Source organism: Mustela nigripes, chromosome 10 (genome assembly GCF_022355385.1).
Source record: "Mustela nigripes isolate SB6536 chromosome 10, MUSNIG.SB6536, whole genome shotgun sequence".
NCBI lineage: Eukaryota > Metazoa > Chordata > Mammalia > Carnivora > Mustelidae > Mustela > Mustela nigripes.
The window spans coordinates 28771357-28793321 of NC_081566.1; the positions used below are offsets into that span (position 1 = coordinate 28771357).

The 21965-nt window shown below is 59.8% G+C and overlaps 1 protein-coding gene across 5 annotated transcripts in view; it reads left to right on the top strand.

The window, feature by feature from the left end:
- Positions 1-21965, top strand: part of ITPKB (inositol-trisphosphate 3-kinase B) — an 87503-nt gene that overhangs the window by 59948 nt on the left and 5590 nt on the right. For 4 of the 5 annotated variants that reach the window (XM_059412884.1, XM_059412886.1, XM_059412887.1 and 1 more), the window contains exons 3-6: positions 14261-14360; positions 15552-15765; positions 19559-19763; positions 20907-21008. In XM_059412884.1, coding sequence (XP_059268867.1) covers positions 14261-14360; positions 15552-15765; positions 19559-19763; positions 20907-21008 — 621 coding nt within the window. Of the gene's footprint in view, positions 1-10933; positions 11048-14260; positions 14361-15551; positions 15766-19558; positions 19764-20906; positions 21009-21965 lie in introns of those variants that run through there. The other variant, XM_059412888.1, reaches the window with a different exon arrangement.

Genomic DNA, 21965 nt, shown 5'->3' on the forward strand with positions numbered 1-21965 from the left:
GCCTGGGTGTGGGGCCAGCGTGAGCCTGGGTGTGGGGCCAGCGTGAGCCTGGGTGTGGGGCCAGCGTGAGCCTGGGTGTGGGGAGACCCGAGTCTTGTCTGCTCAGCCGCGGTCTGGGTGCATGGGGGTGCAAACTCCAGCGGCTTCTTGCTCTGATGTGCAGAGTATCTCCCTGGATGCCTTTTGGGGGGCTCTGTCTTCCTTGTGTGCCCGAGCCCCGCTCCTCTCTGCTGCCGGCTCTCTGCATTTGCCTCTTTCCCTGAAGTGCTGGTCCTTGGAGGCCACTGCCTTGAGCTCTTAACCTCTGGGCAAAAGTGAGCCTTCCTTCCCTGGCTCAGAACACCCTCCTCACCCCATCCCTCCAACCTTAAGTCAGACTCCGGGGTTGGGTTGGGGATTCTGGTGAGACTCCACTTCTGTCTTCCCGACCAGGCTGAGTCTGGCGGGGGGGGGGGGGCTCCCAGTGGTTTAGTTACTAGGCCCTGGTTGATTCCTGAGCCTGAGAAAGCAGTGTGCTGGGGCCGAGGGATTCAGGGTGGACTAGCCTTTTGATGTCCTGAAGACAGTCCCTCCACTGGAGGGGACACTGCAGTACAACCCGGTCACGTGAGTCTGCTCTGAGACGTGCAGCACACAGACATGCGAGGTCTGGGGCACAGGGGCCATGGAAGGGATATGGTCCCTTTGCTTCTGCACCAGGCTAAAGGACGTGAGGTCTGAGGAAAGCACAAGGAGGAGGTGATGCCTGGGTGGGGTTTTGAAGGATGAAGATTTCTTCTCTGGGCACATTTCGTGAGGCGTCTCTGCCAGAGCAAATAGTCCAGAAGGCTCAGAAGCATTAAGCAGTCTGATATGTCTCAGCAAACAGGTGGTTTTTCTTCAGTATGGTGGGGGGGGGGCGGTGGTGCCTGGAGGGGCAGGCAAGAGCCCTCCAGGATCATCTGTAGGAGTCTGGTCTTTATCCTGAAGGCTTTCAGGAAGTCAGCAAAGGTTTGTTTGTTTGTTTGTTTATTCACAAGAGATGGAGAGCAAGAGAGGCAGGCAGAGGCAGGGGGAGAAGCAGGCTCCCCATTGAGCAGGGGCCCCAATGTAGGACTCGGTCCCAGGACCCAGGGATCACAACCTGAACCAAAGGCAGACGCTTTACCAACGGAGCCCCCCAGGCGCCCCGCCTGCAAAGGTTTAAAGCAGGGAGGCGCCTGAAATTGACATGCTGAGATTTAAATTCTAGAAAGTTTTTGAGGCTGAAATGTAGAGGGCCTGCCTGGCGGCGTGGGTCATCCATGGTATTGGCCGCTGGGCTGTGGATACTCAGAGGCATGGATCCCTCCAGTTTGCCCCTGGCATTGATTGTTGAGTTTTATGGCCAACATGTAACACGGGGCTTCCCCCTGGCCCAGTCCAGCGCTATCATGTCTCCCGTCCCAGGCCGGGCCGCGGCTGGCAGTCTCCAGTGGCTGGTGCCCCGGTTCTAATTTCTGCTCTTACCGATGGGGGACAGAGGCCAGAGGCCAGTGAGGGCCTGCGCTGCTCAGCTGTGACTCAGTGTTGTTCCACTTCTCTGGCAAGCAGACAATGAAGTCCCCACTGTGGCGGCGTGCTCGGGTGGCTCAGAAGTCCCGGCTTCTATTTCAGCTCCCTTTGGTGACCACTGAGCTGCGTCGTGGGCTTCCACTGCCCCACTCGCCTCTCCCCAGAATCTTCTAACTAGAGAGGCCAGTTTTCCTCAGGCATTATACTTGGATCTTTTAGCCCCGAATGACCAGTGTCCTACCTTGCATATGGTACAGTCAGGTGTTCAGAGTGTCCCCTTGCTTTCCTACATCATCCTCTGTGAGGTCTGAGGCGTGGAGAGTGCTGTGCATTTCCTTTCTTTGTGCAGATGGAGAAACAGAGCTCAGCGCAGTAGGTCACAGGTCTGTCCACACTCACGGGACAGGCACATGGACTACTTAGGACCAACAGAGGTCCTGAGCCCATCCTTGGCCCATCCCCTTCCTCTTTGCCTTTAAATCCAGCGGGTTGACGAACCTGCTGTCAGGTGCTGGGCAGGTGCTAATGTGGGAAGTGGGTCTGGTGACCCATCTCCAGGTGTCCTCTGAGGTCTAGCTCGTAAGGGATGCCACACCGAACGGTAGGCCACATATCGCACAGATGGTTGGAGATCTGAGTTTTTGTGTGAAATGTCCTCATTTGTGTCAGCAACTAATTTCGAAAAAAATAAATTGTTGCCAAAGAACATGACTTCTGGCTAGCGTCTCTGGGCCACATCATGTGGTCACATGTCGCTAAGTGGCTGTACTCTGGATCCGACTGAGGGCTGAGGGGAATTTGACCCGACTCCCCCAGGTGGGGCAGGGAGCGGACCTGACTTGGGGAGGGAAGGAGGAAAGAGTTTTCGAAGCTGCCGGTCCATTCACGACCTGCTGGCCAAGAGTTCCGTGCAGAGCCCAGCCACCCGCATTCCCAGGCCACATACTCTCCATTCTCCTCCTGGGTCACCCTGAATTCTGGGGTTCTTTACTGGTTTAGTGCCTTGCTTCCTTTTCCCAAGATTGAAATGACGACCGCTTGAAAATATTTTCTTTAATTGGGTTTTTCCTTAGTGACCTCGCTCAGAGACAGATGTGCCCTAAGAATAGCCTTGAAAGTTAAGGGGAAGAAGCCAGCCAGCTGGTCCTGTTCCCTAGAAGCGATGTCACAGTTCCTAAATGTGGGCCATCCCCAGAGGCCTCTGAGGGGCCGAGCCTGCCAGAGGTCTGTGGCCACGGTGAGCCTCCGGAGTCCCTCTCTGTGGGACAGAGTCCTTCCTGGTAGCTCTCAATCGCCGGGAGGACAGATTTCCCACCTCATGGAGGCCACTCTATCTTTCTCCAGGACACGCGTGACACCCAGCGGATGGCAGGTGTGGGTCACACCAGGGCTGCTCTCTGCGCTTGCTCAGCTCCTGCCTCTTGCTTATGGCCAGAGCATGGGGAGAGAGCGCCCTGTCTGCCCGGAGCAGCCCGTCCTCCAAGCGCCTCTCTAGCTCCTCAGATTCAGGGCCAAAGCCCTCGGCAGGAAAGATTTACTCAGAGTCCGGTCCTCAGCCTCTAGCCTTCCAGAATTGATGTTTCAGATGACCCACTCACGTCTCTGAAATCATGCTTTATTGCCCGCAAGTCAGGAGGAAGGAGGGAGGAATCTGAAATAACTTTCTGCAGGGGGCTGTCGTGTAGCTCACAGTGCAAGGGCTGTGTTTCTTGGCCCTCTGCTCTGTGACGCTAGAGCTGGAGAAGGCAGGAGCCCCCGCAGCTTTGGGAAAACCCATGCGAGCTGCTGTAAGTTATCTCCATATAAACTAAATGCAAACTCACTGTAGCTTAAAGCAAAAAGTGAAGCCAACCGATGTGGGTGTCCCTGCTTGGGGAGGGTGGGAGCCCCCCCTGCTGTTGGCCCATGCAGGCCTCCAGGGGAGGGGTTGGAGGCAGGACCTCCCAGGTCTGCCCTCCAGTTGGACCTTGGGCTTCTCTGGCACTGGGAGGCCGGGGGACTCCCTGCCTCTCCCTGCAGACTCGGGCTGCCGGGAAAGTGCTCAGTAAGCACTCAGGGCCCAGTTGACAGAGACACACGGGGAAGGGCAATGAGTCAGTCTGTTTATGAAAATCACGCGTACCAGCACAGACGTCAAGATGACCCGGGGGACAGCTGTGTTCTGAGAGCTGATGAGTCTGGCTCATACTTGGGGGTTCGCTGCTGCGTCTTTTCAGCAACCTGTTTCCTGTGCCTGCAGTGATGAATGCGTGAACAGATGCACTGTAGCTCCAAAGAGCCCAGCTCTGTCCTGATGGGCTCCGGGAGGTAACAGGAGGCTGGGGGACTCAAGGAGGGATCCAGGGCTGGGTGCTGCTTTGGAAACAAGCTCTGGGTTTCTGACCATCATCTCTGCAAGCACACATTCCCGTTTGCTGACCACTGCTTAACCCCAGGCAAATCCGTGGGCTCGGCCAGAAATATGAAGTGTACCAACGCATCTTGCTTGCTTAGAAATACTTCCTAAATACAGCTCAATATTTGATGCTGCGTGGAAGTTCTCGTGTGGCATTCCTGAAAAGTTTCCGTCTTAGAAATTCCTTTCGTGGGAGTTCCCAAAATCTGGCTTCGGAGTTAGCCCAGACTAAGCCCCTTTGCAAATCTCTTACGAGCACTTTCTGGATGCTCAGAAGCTACTTAGAAGGCAGTATTGTGTCCGTGAACATCCTTGGCCCAGAGAGGGCAACCTTTAAAGATGTTATATATTTATTTGAGAGAGAGAGAGAGAACACGAGGGGAGGGACAGGGAGAAGCAGGCTCCCCCACTGAGCAGGGAGCCCGACTGGGGCTCGATCCCAGGACCGCAGGATCACAACCTGAGCCAAAGGCAGACGTTTAACCTACTGAGCCCCCGCAGATGCCCCCAGTGAGGTCACATTTTAGCAAGCTGAAGGTGGAGGAAAGCTTCTGCTCTGTCTAGTGGTCTCTGATTCATAACCCAAAGAGTTTCGATCTCAGGGTATCTCCAAATTCCCAAGAGTGTGAGAGCCCCTAAGCCAGGAGGGCTCTGTTGGTAGCAGCACTGTGCTTCTGAGAACTGCAGGGACGGACGATGACCTTTTAGATCCCTCAACATTGTACAGAAAACCTCCCAGCATTTTCCTGGCCGTCTAAATGTCATACCCCCATGTGGGACAAAAACGGGCAGCTGAGCTCTGTTGCCTAGTGGAGGCTTCCGGAAGAAGCAAAGAGACTTCTTTTAGACCATAGTCCCTGGGGGAGGGGGATTGGGGAGCAGAGTGTCCGCTGGGGACACAGGCTGGTGGCTCGAAGGCCAGGCTGTCTCTCACAGCTGTCTCCAGCACCAGGCATCCGAAGGAGCAGCTCCTGGGCCTTCTGGACTTCCAGAAAGTCTGTTGACCGTCGGCCCAAGCTCCCCCAGAGTTCATTTTGAGGCAGGGAATGGGACCGTTGTGGGGACCCACTTCCTGCCGGCCATGGCCTTCACCCTCTGCATGTCCCTCGTGGGAGGAGGGATCCAAAGGCCTGTGCTGCGGAATAGAAGAAAAGGGGCCCAAGGACATGCGGCTCACGTCTGCTGAGCCAACATGGAGCCTCGGCCGTTGTTTTATCCCCCAGAGAGGCACCCCCTGTGGGACTCAGAGACCAGCCCCCTCCCGTGGGAGGCGTGCTGTCATCACATCACTAGGTTACTGGATGCTGGGTCTGGGGCCCGCGCTACGCACAGGGAATTTCATCCAAAAAACCATCCTGACAGGCAGGTGGGATTCCTGTTCTGCATCTGAGCTGGCAAGAGGCTGCTGACCCACCAGATGCCCCCAGCCAGGAATGTCAGCCTCTCCTCCAGGCTCTATGCAGCTGGGAGGTCGCAGACCCTGGAGTCAGGATGCCTGGGTTCTGATCCTGCTTTTGCCACTCACCCGCTGTGGAACCTGGACAAGCTGTGTCCCCACCCATAACCTAGGAGAACGAGAGTCCCTGTGCGGTGTGTCGAGGCACTGGTGTCCCACCGCCATGATGCTTACTGAGCCTGGCGTCTGGCCCTCGTACTCAGTACCTATTAGCTGCTTATTCAATTCCTGGCGCAGTGCGCATGCCGTGGGGCTGGCCTGCCCCCGCTAAGATTGCTTAGTCTCCTGGAGCTGGGAGGGGGTTGAGGGCCTCCAGCGCCCCCAGGCCAAGGAAGAAGTGGGAACAGGAGTGTAGGGCCAGGCTGGCTCCCCCACCGGGAGGAATTGCCCCCCACCCCCGGGGGCAAGGGAGGGGGGTGCTGTGTAGCCCTACTCTTCCTTGCTGAGCAATGAGGACCTTCAGGAAATTTCCACCCTCTGTAAATGGGCTTTGTGTCTTTGCGTTTTACCAAAGTGAAAATAAGGTCTCTGGGGAAGGATAGGTGAGGTTGAGGGAGGGAAGGGCCCTGGTGTGTGTCACAGGGGTGTGCCCCCCCTCCCGCCAGCTGGGCAGAGCCCTGGGTGCCCTTTCCCAAAGGAAAAGCTGAGCTCTTCTGTCCTGTGAGCTTTGTCCACTGGGAGGTCAGCTACTGGAGGCTGCCCTCCCCCACCCCAGGGCCCTTCCTGGCCTGGCCTCTCCCCGTTTCCTCCTATTGTTGGTTCCCAGCCCCCAAGGCCCCGCAGCCTGGCTCCTGGTGTGAGAGGTGCACGAGGCCTCTGTGCGTTCAGAGGTTTTCCTCTACCCCCCCTCCTCTGTCTCCGTGTGTGTGTCCTTCTCCCTCCATCCCCCGCTTCTCCCCACTCCTCTGTGTTTCCTCTAGCCCTCCTTTATTATTTTTAGTTCTTAAGAGGATGAAGCCCAGGAGGGAGGAGGAAGGAGGAGCCAAGTTAGTGACCTTCCAGACCAGAGATGGAGCCTTTATGGGCCCTGCCTGGTAGGGAGTGTTAGGAACATTTCCATTTTGAGCGAAGGGTACCTCCATCCCTGGCTAGCCAACCAAGGCTGAGCTGGCAAGATTGCAGGTCCCTGGGACGCCAGCTCCTGCAAAGCTAGGAGCTGGGGAGGAGGGCGGGTCTGGAATGTGCACTGTTAGGAGAGCTTTCTTTGCTGGGTGGACTGACCTGAGTGAAGGGGAGGGGGCGCTCCTCCAAACCCCATGTGGAGATGCTTCTGGAAAAATCCAGGCCCCAGCAAGTGGATGGGAGAGGGTGGGAGAGGGCCGGAGAGCAGGAGTGTGGACACATAAGGCCGGAAAGGCTTCTGGGAGTAGCAGCGTGTTTATGGGGGGCCAGCTCCCTCCTGTGGCAGCAGGGGGCATTCGCTGGCTGGGCCAGGGCAGCCCCCTGGTTGAGATCTGGGAGAGTCACCCTGAGGAGGACTCCTGTGTCTGGGCCCAGAAAGTGGGCCTCTCGTTGCCACGGGAAGGAGGGAGCTCACCAGGGGTGCAGAGCTGGGCAGCCATTCAGGGTTCTCCTGGCTTCGGCCAGAATGTGCTGAAAGGCACTGAGTGGCTGGGGCAGCCCCCCGCACACAGGGTCAGCAGGGCCAAGCTCACATCAGAAGTGTCTACTCTAAAGCAGCAGCTGGAGGTCCCGACCAGGCCCTCTACCCCAGAGCCTGGGCTCAGCGGCCCTCACCATGAGAACCTGGGCCAGCTCCCACCTCTCACGCCTGCAATGGCTGAGGTAGCAGGCCTCAGGGGCTAGAGAGGGCTGCCCGTCCTTGCTGTCCGGCCCCAGCCCAGCCGCCCATTCCACACTCCGGGTACTTAATCCACCCTCCATTGCCGGCTTCTCCGAAGGGCAGGCAGGAAGAGCCATACCCCGCCATGACCTCCGGGGAAGGTGTTCTGAACCCGCCCCCCCCAGCCTGGAGAACATCACGTGAGGAGACGGGAATAAAAGAAAACATTCCTCAGGTCTTTTTGCAGAAGTCTTTGCGTTTGGTTTTTAGGGGAATTTTCTTGTTTGTTAACGTGGGGGATGGCGGTTGGTCTTAAAGCCCGGACTCTTATTTTTAGCTGGTGCTACCTGCCCTGCCAAGTCCTTGGGCTTAATTTTTCCGGTGGCTCGGGGTCTTGGTTTTGGAAGATCTTCCCTCACCAGCCCCCCTCCACCCCCAGGCGCACAGCTCACCACTGGCAGGGACGGCTTTCGCTTGGGGCCCCAGCCAGGTTTCTAAGCGGGGCTCCAAGAGAGAGCCGTCGGGTCAGGGGCCCCTACCTGCCCAGGCATGCCAGCTGCCGGCTCGGAGGCTCTGCCAGGGCGAATCCAATGAACAAAGTTGGCTGGCCTGGGCCTGGGAGCAGTGCGGGTTTTCCCCAGCACAGAAGGGAAGGATCACCAGGGAAACCCCAACTGCTGTTTCAGAGAGACCAAAAGAAGGAAGAAAGAAAGCATTCTTCCAAACATGGACACCTCAGTCAGTGACTTTCGCTCAGCCTTTTGCAAGAGCAAAACAAAGGCACTGAGGCAGAGAGGGCTCTTCCCTTGGGGGGGAGCTGGTCTCTCGCCCTCCCCTCTCAGGACTTTGTGAGGTGGGCCAGGGAGTGTGGGTCAGGGAGGTGGTGCTGGGAATGCACTCAGAATGAGGCCCAGTGGGCCTGTCGGCAAGGTCGCTCTGGGGACAAGAGTCCTCGCTGTTGATCTGAGGCTGTGTTAATTGGGAGAGCGGCTGATAGGCCCAGAACAGGCAGAGAGGATGGGGAGCAGGGTGGGTGCTGGTTAGCCTGTTGGCTGGAACAAAACAAAATCCTCTGAATTAAATGGTGGGGACCAGGAAGCTGTGTGACCTTTGGCAAGTTCCTTAACCTCTCTGAACACCTGTCCTCCAGTGCAGAACAGAACACACTGGTCAGTGTGGTGAGGGAGGAGACATCAGTGATGTGCTCAGCTGGGTTAGGACCGCTCGCTAATGCGCGTGCACCCACACATATGCCCCAACCCCCAGTCTCCGGAAGTGTTGTCTTGGAGAATCCCAGGGTCCAGAGAAGAGCCCCTTTTCTGACATCTTCAAGATTTCTCTTCGTCTCTCTTACCCTTAGAACAAAAACAAATGGAGACTCTGTATAATTATCGAAAAAGAAAAGTTAGCCAATGGGCCAGACTATTTCTATAAAAGGGAAGTGCTGGAGGAAAAAGCAGAAAATTGGGGGAACCGATTCGGTGGGAAAAAGTTAACAAAAGTCTATAAAACCCCTTTTGTTAGAAAATGAAATGTGCGCAGCAATCTCACTGCTTACCCCTCAAATGCTATACTTCGGGGCACCTGGCAGACCTCTACATATGTGAAATGGGGTGATTTGGCAGCTTTGCTGATTTTCTGACCGGCTCCGGCTGTCCCCTGAGGCCAGGAGCTCCCAGCAGCTGGGAGCACCTAGGGGGAAGCTTCTCGAGCAGTGAGTCACACAGTTAGCTTCTCTCCTTGCCCCCTGGCAACGATTTGACCTGCTGGAAGTACCCATCTGGGTTCTTGCCCATCTGCCTTGCCTTGGAGTGAAAACTAGTTCAATTACAAAAAAAAAAAAAAAAGATACAGAAGAAAAAGCAAAATGAACACCTGAGGTTGTCTTGTCCCATGAGCACCTGCACACCTGTATTATCACATCCTTGGTCCTCCCTGCCACCCTGTTTGGGAACGCAGGGCACATGTCACGTTCTTGAGCCCATTTTGCAGATGAGAACACTGACGGGGGCAAAGGGTCCAGGTTCAAACACTTGCTCGCTGCCACGGCTGGGAGGTCCACAGCTACCTGGGAACCTTAGTTGGCATCGGGGGGCTCTGACCATGGCCCCAGGGGGGCCTGTCGGATTTGGTCTCCCTCCTCCAGAATCCTGTGGGGCTTGGCTCAGCCTGCAGGCCGGGCTGACCAGGGTGTCTGCTCAGGGACCCCCCTGCAAGGGAAAGCCTGGTGGGGCCAGGGGCCAGGGGTCTGTCTCTCAGGAGACTCACACTCGTCCAGATAAGAGCTGGTGTGCATGTGTGCGCAGGGAGGGCCTTCTGGAAACACCCAGAGGGCAGGCTTCCTGGGCAAGGTGGGTCCGATCTGTGCTGATTTAGCGGAGTCCTCCGCAGTCATTCTTGGGGAGAAGTCCTGAGGGCAGAGACCGACACTCTTGCAGGATTCTGTGGGTAGGTGGGGAGAGGTGTGTGGAGCCCTGCCTGCCTGCAGGATCTCCCTGGCCGGGGAGAGTACATTTAGTGAACTGCTGCTCATACTTCCACGGGGGGATGGGGGAATGGGGGGGTGCCGGCCGCCTGAACGTATGCAACCCGTGAGGCAGTCCTTGGAAAAAGGAGTGTCTGCCTCCAGTGTCACCCCCCTTTCTCCCCACCCTACCCCAGTTGCTGGCTGCGAGGAGCAGGCCCGAGAGGGCCCCGGCCTGGGCAGCTCCTGTGAGGGAGGCTGGGCACTGGGCTTGAACACCTCCATGAGGTCCACTCTCTGCCCAGCCCATGAGGAGGAGGACAGAGCAAGGTCAGACCCAAAGAACAGGCAGGAGGGGAATGAGTGCTTTGAGCCCCCAAAGAGAGTCTCAGGCACTTACAGTGGAGCCCTCCCCTCCCCCCAGCACTGTCATAGGCCAAGGCCGAGCAGGTCAGGACCCAGCAGGTCACCTGCTCCCGCCAACGGGCTGAGCAGTTGGCCCCCACAGGAGGCAGGGACAGCTTCCCAAGTGGGAGAGCTGGGTGGCCACAAAGCACCTTGAAGAAGCCCCACGCTTGCTTCGGGCTCTGCCATCCTCGTGTTGACAGTCTTACGAAGTTCTAGACAAGGAATCCCATATGTCATATCCTTGGTCCTTTGTGGGTGACCTGGCTTCTCCCCCCACCCAGTCCCGCTCTGGGTCCCTGCTCCCTCCTCCTCACTCCACCCTCCTTGTCTGCTCCTTGGAAGACGAAGGCCAGACTCCGAGGTGATCCTGGTCAGCCCTTCCATCTTTCAGAGGCAGTGCTCCCCTGCAGCGTAAGCGGGCCTTCTGGGGAAGCAGCCAGAGAATGGTGTTTCCCCAGGAGCCACAAGCCTCACGGGGAGGCTCGCATCAGATGCTGGCCAGGCTGCCTCCCCTGGGCTCGGGCCAGGGACTTGTGGCCCCGCTGGCTAGGGGACCGTGTCCGCCCTGGGCGCTTGGGGGCCTCTGGGCTGCTCCGGGCCCTTCTGGGGCTAGGGCAACCTGTGCGCTTGGAGGCTGAATGAAGGCGTCTGCCCGCGTGGGCCCCCACCTCTAGAGAGCAGCTTCGCGTGTGCCAGACATCCCGGTTCCCGCCGGCCGGTGATGCAAGGCGCTCGAAGTCTGAGCTGCTGGGACGGTCTGGCTGTGGTGCGAAGGCTTGTCTGGGCTGGGCCAGGCTCAGGCACCAAGGGGGTAGAGGTCTGTTTTCAGAGGTTTCCCTCCCCCTACATACTGCGCCACATTCTCTGACCCGTTTCCTCTCCCTGACCTGGCAGGTGCGAGGGGACGGAACTCCCTGGAATGATTTCCAAACATCGGACATCTCCAGGCCTCTCCCCTCCCCCGTCCTGCTGGTTTGGCGTTTTTCCTCCTAAATTGCAGCCGGAGCATAGAGTGAGGCCCCAGCTCTCACCGAGCAAGGTACAGCCTGCAGCAGGTCCCCTGCACTCATGGAGGAAACAGAGCAAAACCCAGATCATTCTTATTTGACCAGTGGGGGTGGTCCGTGAGGGGTCTGTGTGGCGGGGTATCACCCCCCTCGGTAAACCGGCACCGTTACCTGAAAGAGCTCACTTGGGTCGGCTGACCGCAAAGTCCAGACGAAAGCCTGCCCTAGGGCACTGCACCTGCTCGGCCGGGAGGGCCTTGCGTAGTTCTTCCTTTCCTGTGAAGGGCTTCCAATAGCATCCCAAATGCAGCCCTCCAGCCCTGGTCAGATCTGGGACGTATCTGGGGTTTGAGTGCCAGGTACAGCGTGTTTCCCAAAGGCTCTGGGCTCCTCTGCTAAAGGAGGCTCCGAAGACTCACCCTGAGCAGAGCGGCTCCCTGACCACCCAGGGGACCCATTTTGAGGAAACCCACCCCCTGGTGGGGGCAGGGGTGGGCTGATTTCCTCCCTCTCCCGGTGCTCCCACGGCTGTGGCCTGCACGGTCCTTTCCCAGCCCAACTGCCACCTGCCCGTGCTTTCTCTGGGTGGTGCTAGTCACATTCGGCACCGCCTGGGTGCCCCCAGCATGCAAACCCACAGGCAAGAATGTTCCACCGCCCTTGACCGCCCTGGGCAGACTTGGCATGGAAGGACTCTCGTGGCCTTGGCCCTTTTCATGGGAGAGGCAGCTTCCTCATGCCGGGAAGGAGCCTGAGCAGAAGAGCTCAGCATGAACTGTTGAGGACCCCCTGCCCCCCGAGTCCCCCCTCATCTCTGGCTCAGACTCTCCCACACATACCCCATCCTCATGGAGTGGCTTTTGCTCCTGCTATCAGGGGAACGCATGTGCTGATCCCATCTGACAAGTCGGGGGGAGGGGTCCACCTGCCTCCCCCGCACCGTCACGCTGCCCTGCTCCAGGCTTCCCGGCCCAGCCTCCAGAGCTGGTGTCGGCCGCTCACCCTCAGCCCCTGCTGGACCCAGCTGTTCCAGACCCAAGGTTCCATCCCACGGGCCTGCAGGCCTGCAGGAGCCTTCTCCCCCAGGTCTGTCCCCGCCCTGCCTCTGTCGGTCACAGCCTCCATGAAGGCCTTCCTTCCCAGCACCCACCCATCTTGGCATGCCCCTCGCTAGCCTGGGTTGTCTGTCACCACTGCACCTACAGATACAATGCGAGGTGACATACTGCCTGTGGGGGACGCCAGCCCTTGAGGGTCCAGCAAGGAGCCTGGGGGACCAGCGGCCCCTCCCTCAGTAGGTAGAGGAGGACTCTAAGGCCCCAGAGGGGCAGGGAGGGGCGGCGCAGGGTGGGTTTAGTTGTCCCTTGGTGGGAAAGTGGCATGGGGTGGGTCAGCCCTGGGCAGGGAATGCGTGTCCTCCTGCTCCCACGCTGCACCTGTCACACCCCTGTCCCCTGCATGGTGGCTGGCTGTGTGCTCTGGCTTGGCGCTGACCTCAGCATCTCCCCCACCGGCCCATCAGGCCACCGCCCGGGCTGTAAGAAGGTTTTTCCGTTGTTGCCCCCCCACACTGCACTGTCTGTGCCGCCTTCTGGGTGCTGAGATAAGTCACGCCTCTGCCTTCCTTAGCCTTCTTTGGTGATCTCCATCAGAAGGATCTAGAAGATCAACCTTGCCAGTGGAGGCCCGGCCCTTTTGTCACATGGCCTGGCGTAAGAATAGATTAGGTCTTGGTGGCGGGGTGAGGGTTTCTGGCAGGTTTAGTAGGGAGGAATTCTCCTTAAACAGATTTTCACTTGAAGGCCTGATGACAGAAGCAGCTGAGTCTCGGCAAAGAGAGAAAACCCGGGGCGGCTGATTTAACCTTGAATCCACCTTGGCCGCCCGCAGCCTCTGCAGGGATGGGGCCCCCGTCCTGAGGGTGATAGCTGGCGGCTGTGGGGCAGGGAACCAGGACATTGCATTTACAGGGTCCCCCCAGCCAAGGCGGGGGACCTCCTCCTCGCCCCCCCACCCGCCACAGAGCTCCTAGCTTCTCCTTACCCTGCGTGGAGCCCCGGAGCCCCCCGTAGCTTCGTGCTGTGGTCTTGCTGGCTGGGGACTCGCTTTCTCAGGGACCTGTGGCACTGTTCAGCGCAGGTCCCCACCCCCCTTTAGGGACGCCTGTGTTTGGGGCCTGTGGTCTTCCCATGGTCTTCCGTCTCAGATTCTGTCCCAAAGTGAATGCAGGGCTGTGTGCTTCTGGAGAAACATGGATTGGGGGGGAGAAGAAGACTTCTGTGAGGCGGGCGTGTAAGATGGAGGTTTTGTGGACCAGCTTCATTTCATCACTGACTTCCAAGGGCTCGGTTCTACCCGTGGACGGGATAGTGATGGCCCTGCATGCTTCTTGCAGAGTAAAATAAGGGATTAAGTCAGTGTCAGTTCTCCTTTTTGTGCAAGGAGCCCCTTGGCTCCTTGTCCATGGGCGTGCACGCGCACACACACACACACACGCGTGCGCGCGCGTGCACACACAGGTTTTACCTGAGAGACACCCAAAAAGAAGTACGTTGGAGAGCAGGGACTTGCAGGCACATTCGCCCCTGTGCGCCCCGGCCATGGGGTGCAGGGTGCTCTCCCCAGGGACCCTCCGCAAAGTTTCCCTTCGGGTCTGTTGCAGGCAAACAGTGCCTCTGCTGCCGCACCCACAGGTACAGTGTGAGGGGACACAACCCTCTCTCCTCTGCCTGCTGGGACGCTGAGGCCATTTCCTGGAGTCCTGGAGGGTCCAGCCGTGCAGGGAGGCTGGGGGACCCGCTGCCCTCCCTCACTAGGCAGAGGAGGAGCCTGAGGCCCCAGAGGAGCAGGGAGGGTAGGGTACAGGGTGGGTTTAGTTGTCCCTTGCTGGAAAAGTGGAAGGGGTTGTTGGCGCTGGACAGGGGACATGTGTCCTCCTGTTTCCACGATGTACCTGTCACCCCTTGCCGTAAAGGTGCCCTTGCATCTGGGCCTTTTGCTGGGCAGCAGGTCTTGCCAGGCTCCCTCTGACGGTGCACACACCGCATGGGTGACAGAGGAGAGGTCCTCGGAGCTGCCAAGGGCACCTGCCCCGAGGCTGTGCCACTTCTCCTCTGGGGGCCACCGGCAGTGAGTTACCTTGCTTTGAATTCATCCTAATCAGAAAGTACTTGTTCCCTTTCTAATGGAGACTTTTCTGTGTGCTTGTTTCTAGAGCAAATCATGGAGGAAAATAAAAAACATGGTTCACTGGTCTCCCTTTGTCATGTCTTTCAAGAAGAAGTACCCTTGGATCCAGCTGGCAGGACACGCAGGTAACGGCACGCCCCTCCCCCCACAGCTTTCCTGACGGACCGCCAGCTCCCCTGGGAGACACCCAGAGCCTGTGGGCAAAACAGGTCTGGTCCTGCACACTCCCGGGGACGGAAGCGTCTGGAACAGCTTCTCTGAGACCCCAGTGTCTGCATTCTCAGCCAGACTTGCCGGGTGTGGCCTGAGCCCTGCCTTGGGGACAGCTGCCCCCTCCAGAGCCATGCCGCCCCTTCCCCCAATGCATGTCCCCCCTTCCTCCGTCCCTGCCATCTTCGGGCTTTCTCTCCCCGTCCGCATGTCCTCTGCCTGGACTCATCAATAAAACCTGTGACATCATCAGCCCTGAAGCTTGACCACTCCTGCATCAGCTGGGACAAAGAGGCCATACAGAGCGCTTCATTGAGCGCCTACTGTATGCGCAAATCACCTTAGTCTTGGGGGTCACAACGTTCTTAGAAACACAGTCTCTGTCCCCCATCTTGTAGGTGGGGAAGGTGCAGACAGGTCACCCCACAAACAAAGGAGGGTCCTAGGTGTAGCTGGCCAGGGCACCTGCCAGCCACCAGGGAGGAGGGATTTGTCACCCCAGAGCCCAAGAGCCGGCCAGTCCACAGGTAGAGGGCCTTTAGTGAGCATCATCCTCTGGGGAGGTATGGGCGGCTGCCCCAGACTTGACCTTCATGACCACAGACCAGCATGGGATCTGACATTTCCTTTATGTCCCCAACACCTGGGCCCAGCCCCAGGTGCTTGGACAGACGCCTTCCTAAATAAACACTCCTTGACAGTGTGACTGAGGAGCACTGTACAGGTGGGCAGTGCCTCGGACCCCCGCTTCTCAGCCAGTGTCCCTGTCCCAAGACTGGAGCCGGCCCTCCCAGGACTTCCGTCCTGAGACCAGAGGCGGTTTCATCACCCAAGAAGCAGGACCAGCAATGGGTTGGGGGTGGTCACGGGAACACCAGAGGTACGATGGGGCCCTCCAGCTGCGCGTGCCGGTGTCCTCTTCTGACAAGGAGCCTGCGGTCAGGGAAGCCAGGGAACTGGCTGGCCGCCGGGACCTGCGTCCACGCCCCCGGAAAGGCTTGTTCCACAAGCAGGGACCCTGGGGGCAGCCCCAGGAGACCTGCCTGGGGAGCTGGGGCCTGGGGGTGGGGGGTCAGGGACCAAGGGCCTCCTCCCTCACCCCACAGGGAGCTTCAAGGCGGCAGCCAATGGCAGGATCCTGAAGAAGCACTGTGAGTGTGAACAGCGCTGCCTGGACCGGCTGATGGCCGACGTGCTGAAGCCCTTCGTGCCCGCCTACCACGGGGACGTGGTGAAGGACGGAGAGCGCTACAACCAGATGGACGACCTTCTGGCCGCCTTCGACTCGCCCTGCGTGATGGACTGCAAGATGGGTGTCCGGTGAGCCCAGCGTGTGCACCTGGCAGGCTTGGGGATCTGCGGGGACCACGGGAACCCCCTCCCTGCCCCAGCCCTGTCCTATGGCATGCAGAGGGGATGGGACCCTGGCTTTGCCCCTCACAGCCTCCTCCCCTTTCTAGAGCCAAAAGCTGTGGGGCCGGGAATGGGTGGGCTCTGTGCTGAGCTAGCCTGGGGAAGGCAGAGAGAACTGCCTGCCTCTCTGGGCAGCAGGGGTCGGGGTGCTGCTCGGAGTAGCAAGGGGGTGGCCGCATAGGGAGGCTGGGGTAGTAGAGGCCCTTCCTGTGACTCCTGTGCCCACACCTGGGGGTAGGGAGAGCCCGTTATTGGAACGTGCTGGCTTGCCAGCAGAGACGTGCGCCTGCCCTTCGAGTATAAGTGGAGCCCAGAAGCTGCTCCCTTGGCAGACATGGGGTGCTCCAGGGGCCCCACGTAAGGCACAGAAGCTGTAAGGGGGCGCATGGGCCTGTGCATGGAATCGGGTCCGAGCCCTGGCGTCTGCCTGGGGAGACAAGCCAGGGGAGGACTCGGGAGGGAAGGAGACAGGAGGAGCAGCCAGGAGCAGAGAGGGCCCGAGACCATGCCGTCTGCTGCCTGGGCCCTGTCTTGACTGCATGGTGTCCTCGTCCCTCTCAGACTTGGACCATTCTGTCGCAGGAGTCCCCAAGCAGCTCCTTCTGTCCTGAAAGCCCTGTCCTGCCTCCCAGGAGCCTGACTGGGCCCTGGCAGGTCTGGGCCCTGGGGCCTATGTTTGCTTTGGGTGGCGGAAGCAGATTTATTTCTTCCAAGGGAAGAATGCGAAAGACCCGTGTGTCTGTGTGTGTGTGATAGAGACCAGGGCCAGGGAAGAAGCCCCGTTTCCCTTCCCTCCTCACTCTTCCTGGGACTGTCAACCGAGTCAGACCCTGCGGGCTGCATTCCTTCTGTGTTGTCCCCAGGCAGGGACCAAGGTGGGGGAGGTCCCGGCCCCACTCTGCTCTTCCGTGTCCTGACCACCCTCCCTCCCTCTGTCCAAGGCCCTCACTGCTCTGGCCCACAGGAGGAAACAGACTGTCCCTTCAGGCACCACGTGGCCACTGCTCTCCCACAGAGTCTTATTTCTGTCCCAGGAAGGCCCTCGCAGCGTACACCAGGATGGGTCCCCTCCAGGGAAGACGCATAAATATTCCAATGAGTTCACTCCAACCGTGGCCAAAAAAAGTATAGCCTGAGGGAAGAACCTGTGGCTAGTGGGTCCCGAAAGGCTGCCCTGTGGACCTGTCTGTTCCTCAGGAAGCTGCTGGGGACAGGGGCCCCCTCCACCTGAGGCCGCCTTCTGTCCCCTGAGTCCCCCCATTGGCGGCCCCGAGGCGGAGGCCGTGGTGTGGGAGCGGAGTGCGCGTGGAGGGGAGGGGGCGCCTCCGCAGAAGGGGTCCTGCCTCAGCTTCTCCTCCCTGCTTCACGATGCCAGGGACGGACCCCTCTGCATTCCTGCCACTCAAAGGCAGGGTCATGGCCCAGATGAGCAGGGGTCACTGATGCCACAGGGGAAGGGGACCCAGCAGGGGCAGGCAGGGCAGCATGTCCAGACCAGGCCCCAAGGGGGCTCCATGGCACCCCGTGTCTCTGCGGGGACTGCGCTGCCTCCCCAGCTCTGTCCATCCAGAATCCTTGACCTCACCACCTCCCCTAAGACCAGCAGTCCGTGCCCACTCCCAAAGTGTGGCCCGTTCTTGCCAGAGGGAAGAGGCCTGAGTCCCTGGCCTGACAGGTGGAGACTTAACACAAGGAAGAAGCCGGCTGGCCTATCAGCAAAGGCAGCCTTGGCCATGGTGGGGGCCTAAGGAGCAGGTGACATGGGCACCTGCAGTGTCCTAAACCAGGGGCCTCACGGGGCTGGGGTTCCACATGGACATAGGCTCATGTGGCTCTGGCAAGTTTTCTCGAATGCAGCCCTGTGGTCCTGTGTGTTGTGTGGCCTGCCAGGCAGAGTCAGAAGCGCCCTTCTGACATCCAAATCGGGCTGGTGGGTGGAGACTGGGATCGTCCACAGTTTTTGAAGCCATTAGTGGCCTTAGCGTGGAAGCTGTGGGTTCCCCACGGACTCATTGCCTTTCCGAGGGTGCCCTGGCCTCCATATGGTTGCCGGTCCCCCCTGCAGCTGGCCTCTGCTCCCCCCTGTGAAATGGAGGTGTCGCCTTCCCCAGGGCCAGTGTCAGGGAGCATGGGCCCCACTGTCCAGCTGCTGACCATTTCCTCTGCCAGAGGGTGAGCAATTCTACCCCGGGGGGACTGTGGGGTCTGCTTTGGAGAAAGCCCCAGTCAGAGGAGACAGAGAGCTGAGGCCCCTTCCCGTTTGAGAAACTAATAAAAGCTCTTTGCAGAAGTAGAGCCCCCCACCCACCCCACAGGCCCCCAGAGGACACTCAGGAGCACTGGGGATGGCCAGCCTGCTCCAGCCACTCAGCACGCACACACAGCCACACACAGGCCAGTGGGACTCCACGCATCACTGGCCCGGCCCTGCAGGCCCAGCAGGGTGTGCATGCACGGGGGTGTGTGAGTGTGCGTGCATGGGGCGGTGCGTGCATGGGGGGGTGAGTGTGCATGCATGAGGGTGTGCATGGGGGGTGTGCACGTGAGAGGAGTGAGTGCATGAGTGGGTGGGCAGGTGAGTGACGTGAGTGTGTGGGTGAGTGGGTGTGAGTGTGTGGGGTGTGTATGCACGCATGGGTGTGTGGGTGTGAGTGTGCACACATGTGTACGTGTGTGAGTGTGAGTGCATGTATGGGCTGTGTGCACAATGGAAGGCCATTTAATGACCAGGCCCGTGTTCACACCCGGGGACTTGATCTTTTCTTGTATCTGATATAGTGGTTTCTGAAACCTTGTCCTTCAAAGACCTCACGAGTGGATGTGCCGTCTGTTCTGGTCCCGCTCGGAGCAGATGTGACAGGCAGTGGCTGAGCAGGGCCTGGGACACCCAGGGGTAGGGGGGCCAGACCTTGGTCACAGCCACCCACCTTGTGGGCAGCCCCCACCCACAAGGGGCCCGCGCAGAAAACCTCCCTCGCGGCAGCTCAGTGCTGTGACTTCTGTTTCAGGAAGGCTCACAGCAGGCAGCCATGGAGCCGGGGGCGGGGGAGAGGGGTGTGATTGGGGAGCAGGGGTGCGTCTGCGTACACCTACGTGTGCAGTTGGGGGTAGCTGTCCACCTCAGTCTGGCGAGGGGGGGTGAGGGATTCAGCCAGTCCTGCCCCCGCTGCCATTACCTCGCCAGGTTCCGGGGACCCCTGCCAGTTGAGCCGGCAGGCCCAGCCCGCACATGCGGATGGCAGGGCAGTGTGCTGGTGTTGGCCACGTTTTCCAGGGCCCATTGGGCTGGGGGCTCCAGTGTGAGGGGGCACAGGTGGGCAAGGCAGGCTGAGCCAGTACATCTGCGATAGAGCACTGGCCATGGGGCCCCCAGGCTCCCTGTACCGGCCATGAGCTTCCCCTTCCCCCACTGTGGGCCTTTCAGAGGCCACCTTCTGGCCTGGCCTTCGTACTCAGGAGGGGGGTGAGAGAGCCAAGGACGTCTAAACCCTTCCTAGAAGGGCGGGACCTTGGGTTCCTCCAGGCTTCCCCAGTGATGCTGGCGTGGGGTACCCCCTTCCCTAGGCAGCCCTGGTCTCCCAGCCTGAGTGCACGTGGGCCCCTCTGGGCAACCCGCCTGGGCTAAGCTGAGAGCTGCCCACGGGCGAGGCTGGAGCTGCGGTCCGGCCAGCGGTCCTCAACACACCCCCTCGCCACGCAGGACCTACCTGGAGGAGGAGCTCACCAAGGCCCGGAAGAAGCCCAGCCTCCGCAAGGACATGTACCAGAAGATGATCGAGGTGGACCCTGACGCCCCAACCGAGGAGGAGAAGGCCCAGCGGGCTGTGACCAAGCCGCGGTACATGCAGTGGAGGGAGACCATCAGCTCCACGGCCACCCTCGGCTTTAGGATCGAGGGCATCAAGGTGAGGCCCGCAGGCGCCCAGCTGAGGAGGGGACAGGGGCTCCAATGTGCCCCCATGGGGTCGCAAGTGCACAGGCCGTGGTCCCCACTGGGGCCCTGCTGGGATTCGACCCTCGGCCCACTCTGGGCCCCAGCGTCGGGGTTGGCTCACTGGAAGCCCCCCGCCCGCCAGCTGCCTGACGGCAGACAGCACCTCTGCAGAAGGTCCCATGGGCACTGCTCTGGGGTGAGAGAGCCACTCGCCCTTCTCCCTGTCCTCTGAAACAAGCATTTTCTTTCCTTTCTGCAACCAGCCCTCGGATTGGCTACAAATTTCATGCTCTCCCCCTCGCCATAGCGCTCATTTTTCTCTCCTTGTCTGTATGAAACGACCCCCCAATCCTTCACCTCTCCCTCTCCAGCTGGATGTTCTGACCTCTGGTCACTGTCTGGCCAGTGTCCCCACCAGCACTTTCCCTGCCTCACCCCTCCCCTCCCCCAGAGATGGGCCGTCCACCTGGCTGGCTGCCCTGCTTAACCTTTCCGAGGCGACCACGTTGCACTCACTGGCCTGATGGTGCACAGACCCCCGAGTGTGGTGACTCCACGTGGGGCCATCCTTCCTCAGCCTTCGTCCCCAAGAGCAGAGCTCCCCCTGGGGGAGCTAAGCTCCATGCGCTTCCCTGGAACAGCGTAGAACACACATAGTGCCAGGATAAGAAGAGGGAGCCATCTCCTGTCCGGGGTGGGCCAGGGAGCAGAGACAGCATCTTGGCCTCCAGGTAACCTGCGATAAAGGATCTCAAATTACAAAGGGAACCTAGCTGACCTTGGGGTTGGGAGCCCCTGTCTTCTGTCTGGACAGCAGGGACCCGTGGGCACTCGGGTTCTGAGGGCAAAGCCCCGGGTGAAGTGGAGACCCGTCCTTCTCATCCAGCCCCTGCTGCCCACGGCCCCACCCCTCCATCCCTGGCCTGCACACCCCAGGCCTCCCCTGACCCTGTGATAGTACGGGTGCCCGCCTCCCTCCCCAGCACCTGGGCACCATGGGGTCTCCATAGCCCTGTGAGCTGCCTGGCATCCTTGGGCTGCCATGTGGGTGAGCGCCCTGCCAGCCCCCAGGCCCTCTGCTGACACCCCTGGGGGGCGTCCTTGTCCTTCTCAGAAAGAAGACGGCTCCGTGAACCGGGACTTCAAGAAGACCAAAACGAGGGAGCAGGTCACCGAGGCCTTCAGAGAGTTCACAAAGGGGAACCGCAACATCCTGGTAAGTCAGCCCCCCACCACTCCCGGGAGGGGCTGGCTGCACGGGGACCACCCATGGCCCCCGACGCTTGCCTAGCCTTGGACCGAGCCGGGCCGCCAGGCCCACACGCCGGCCTCAAACTCCCACTGGGCAGGTACAGAGGAAGTTGACTCGGTTGCCAGCCCCATTTGAAGGTCACCGGAGGCACCCAGTGGGCTCACTCTCTCCCTTGCCATCCCCTAACGGCTCTGAGGACGGTTGCCTCCCATGAGAGGATTGCTGCCACTATAGTCTCAGTACCTGCCAACCATCGTGGGCTCCCCAGATCCGCAGGGCAGTCCCCTGGGGCGGGGAGACTTTCTTGTCCCCACTTCACAGGTGAGGGACTGAGAGGGTCAAAGGCCCAGCTAGAAAAGCACAGAGTGGGAGCTCACGTGCAGGCCACTGCAGTAGTAGACAAGCTAGACACATGGCTCTGACCTCTGGGGTTAGGACCTTGACCCTCCAGGCAGAAGTAGGGTGTACTGAATATCTGCACCCCACGGGAAAGGTGCCCTGGGACAGACCCAGGTGCTTTGGGGACATGGGCCCTGGAGCCCCCAGGGACAGGTTCCTTCTGAGCAGGGGTGGACCCAGACAGCGTTATCTCTGAGCAGACTCCGAGCTGGCTGAACTCGAGGGTCTCCCTCCCTCTGCAGGCCGGATAGGCTTCCCTGAGGCCCTGGCAAGGAGGCTTCGGGCATGGGGTGCACCCCCGAGCTCCTCCACGGCCCGAGCCCCCTCTTTGCCTGCCACAGAGCACATGCCTCACTCTTGGTGGTGCCAAGCCTGGGCCGTGACCTTCTGCAGGAGGGTGTCGAGGGATGTGGGAGCCTGCATACAGCGGGCTTCCCCGCAGTCCCTGGGGACGGCAGGCACCCCAGAGGCCGGCGCAGCTCTGTCCCCATCCGAGGGCTGCATGGAGAGGCCCCTGGCAGA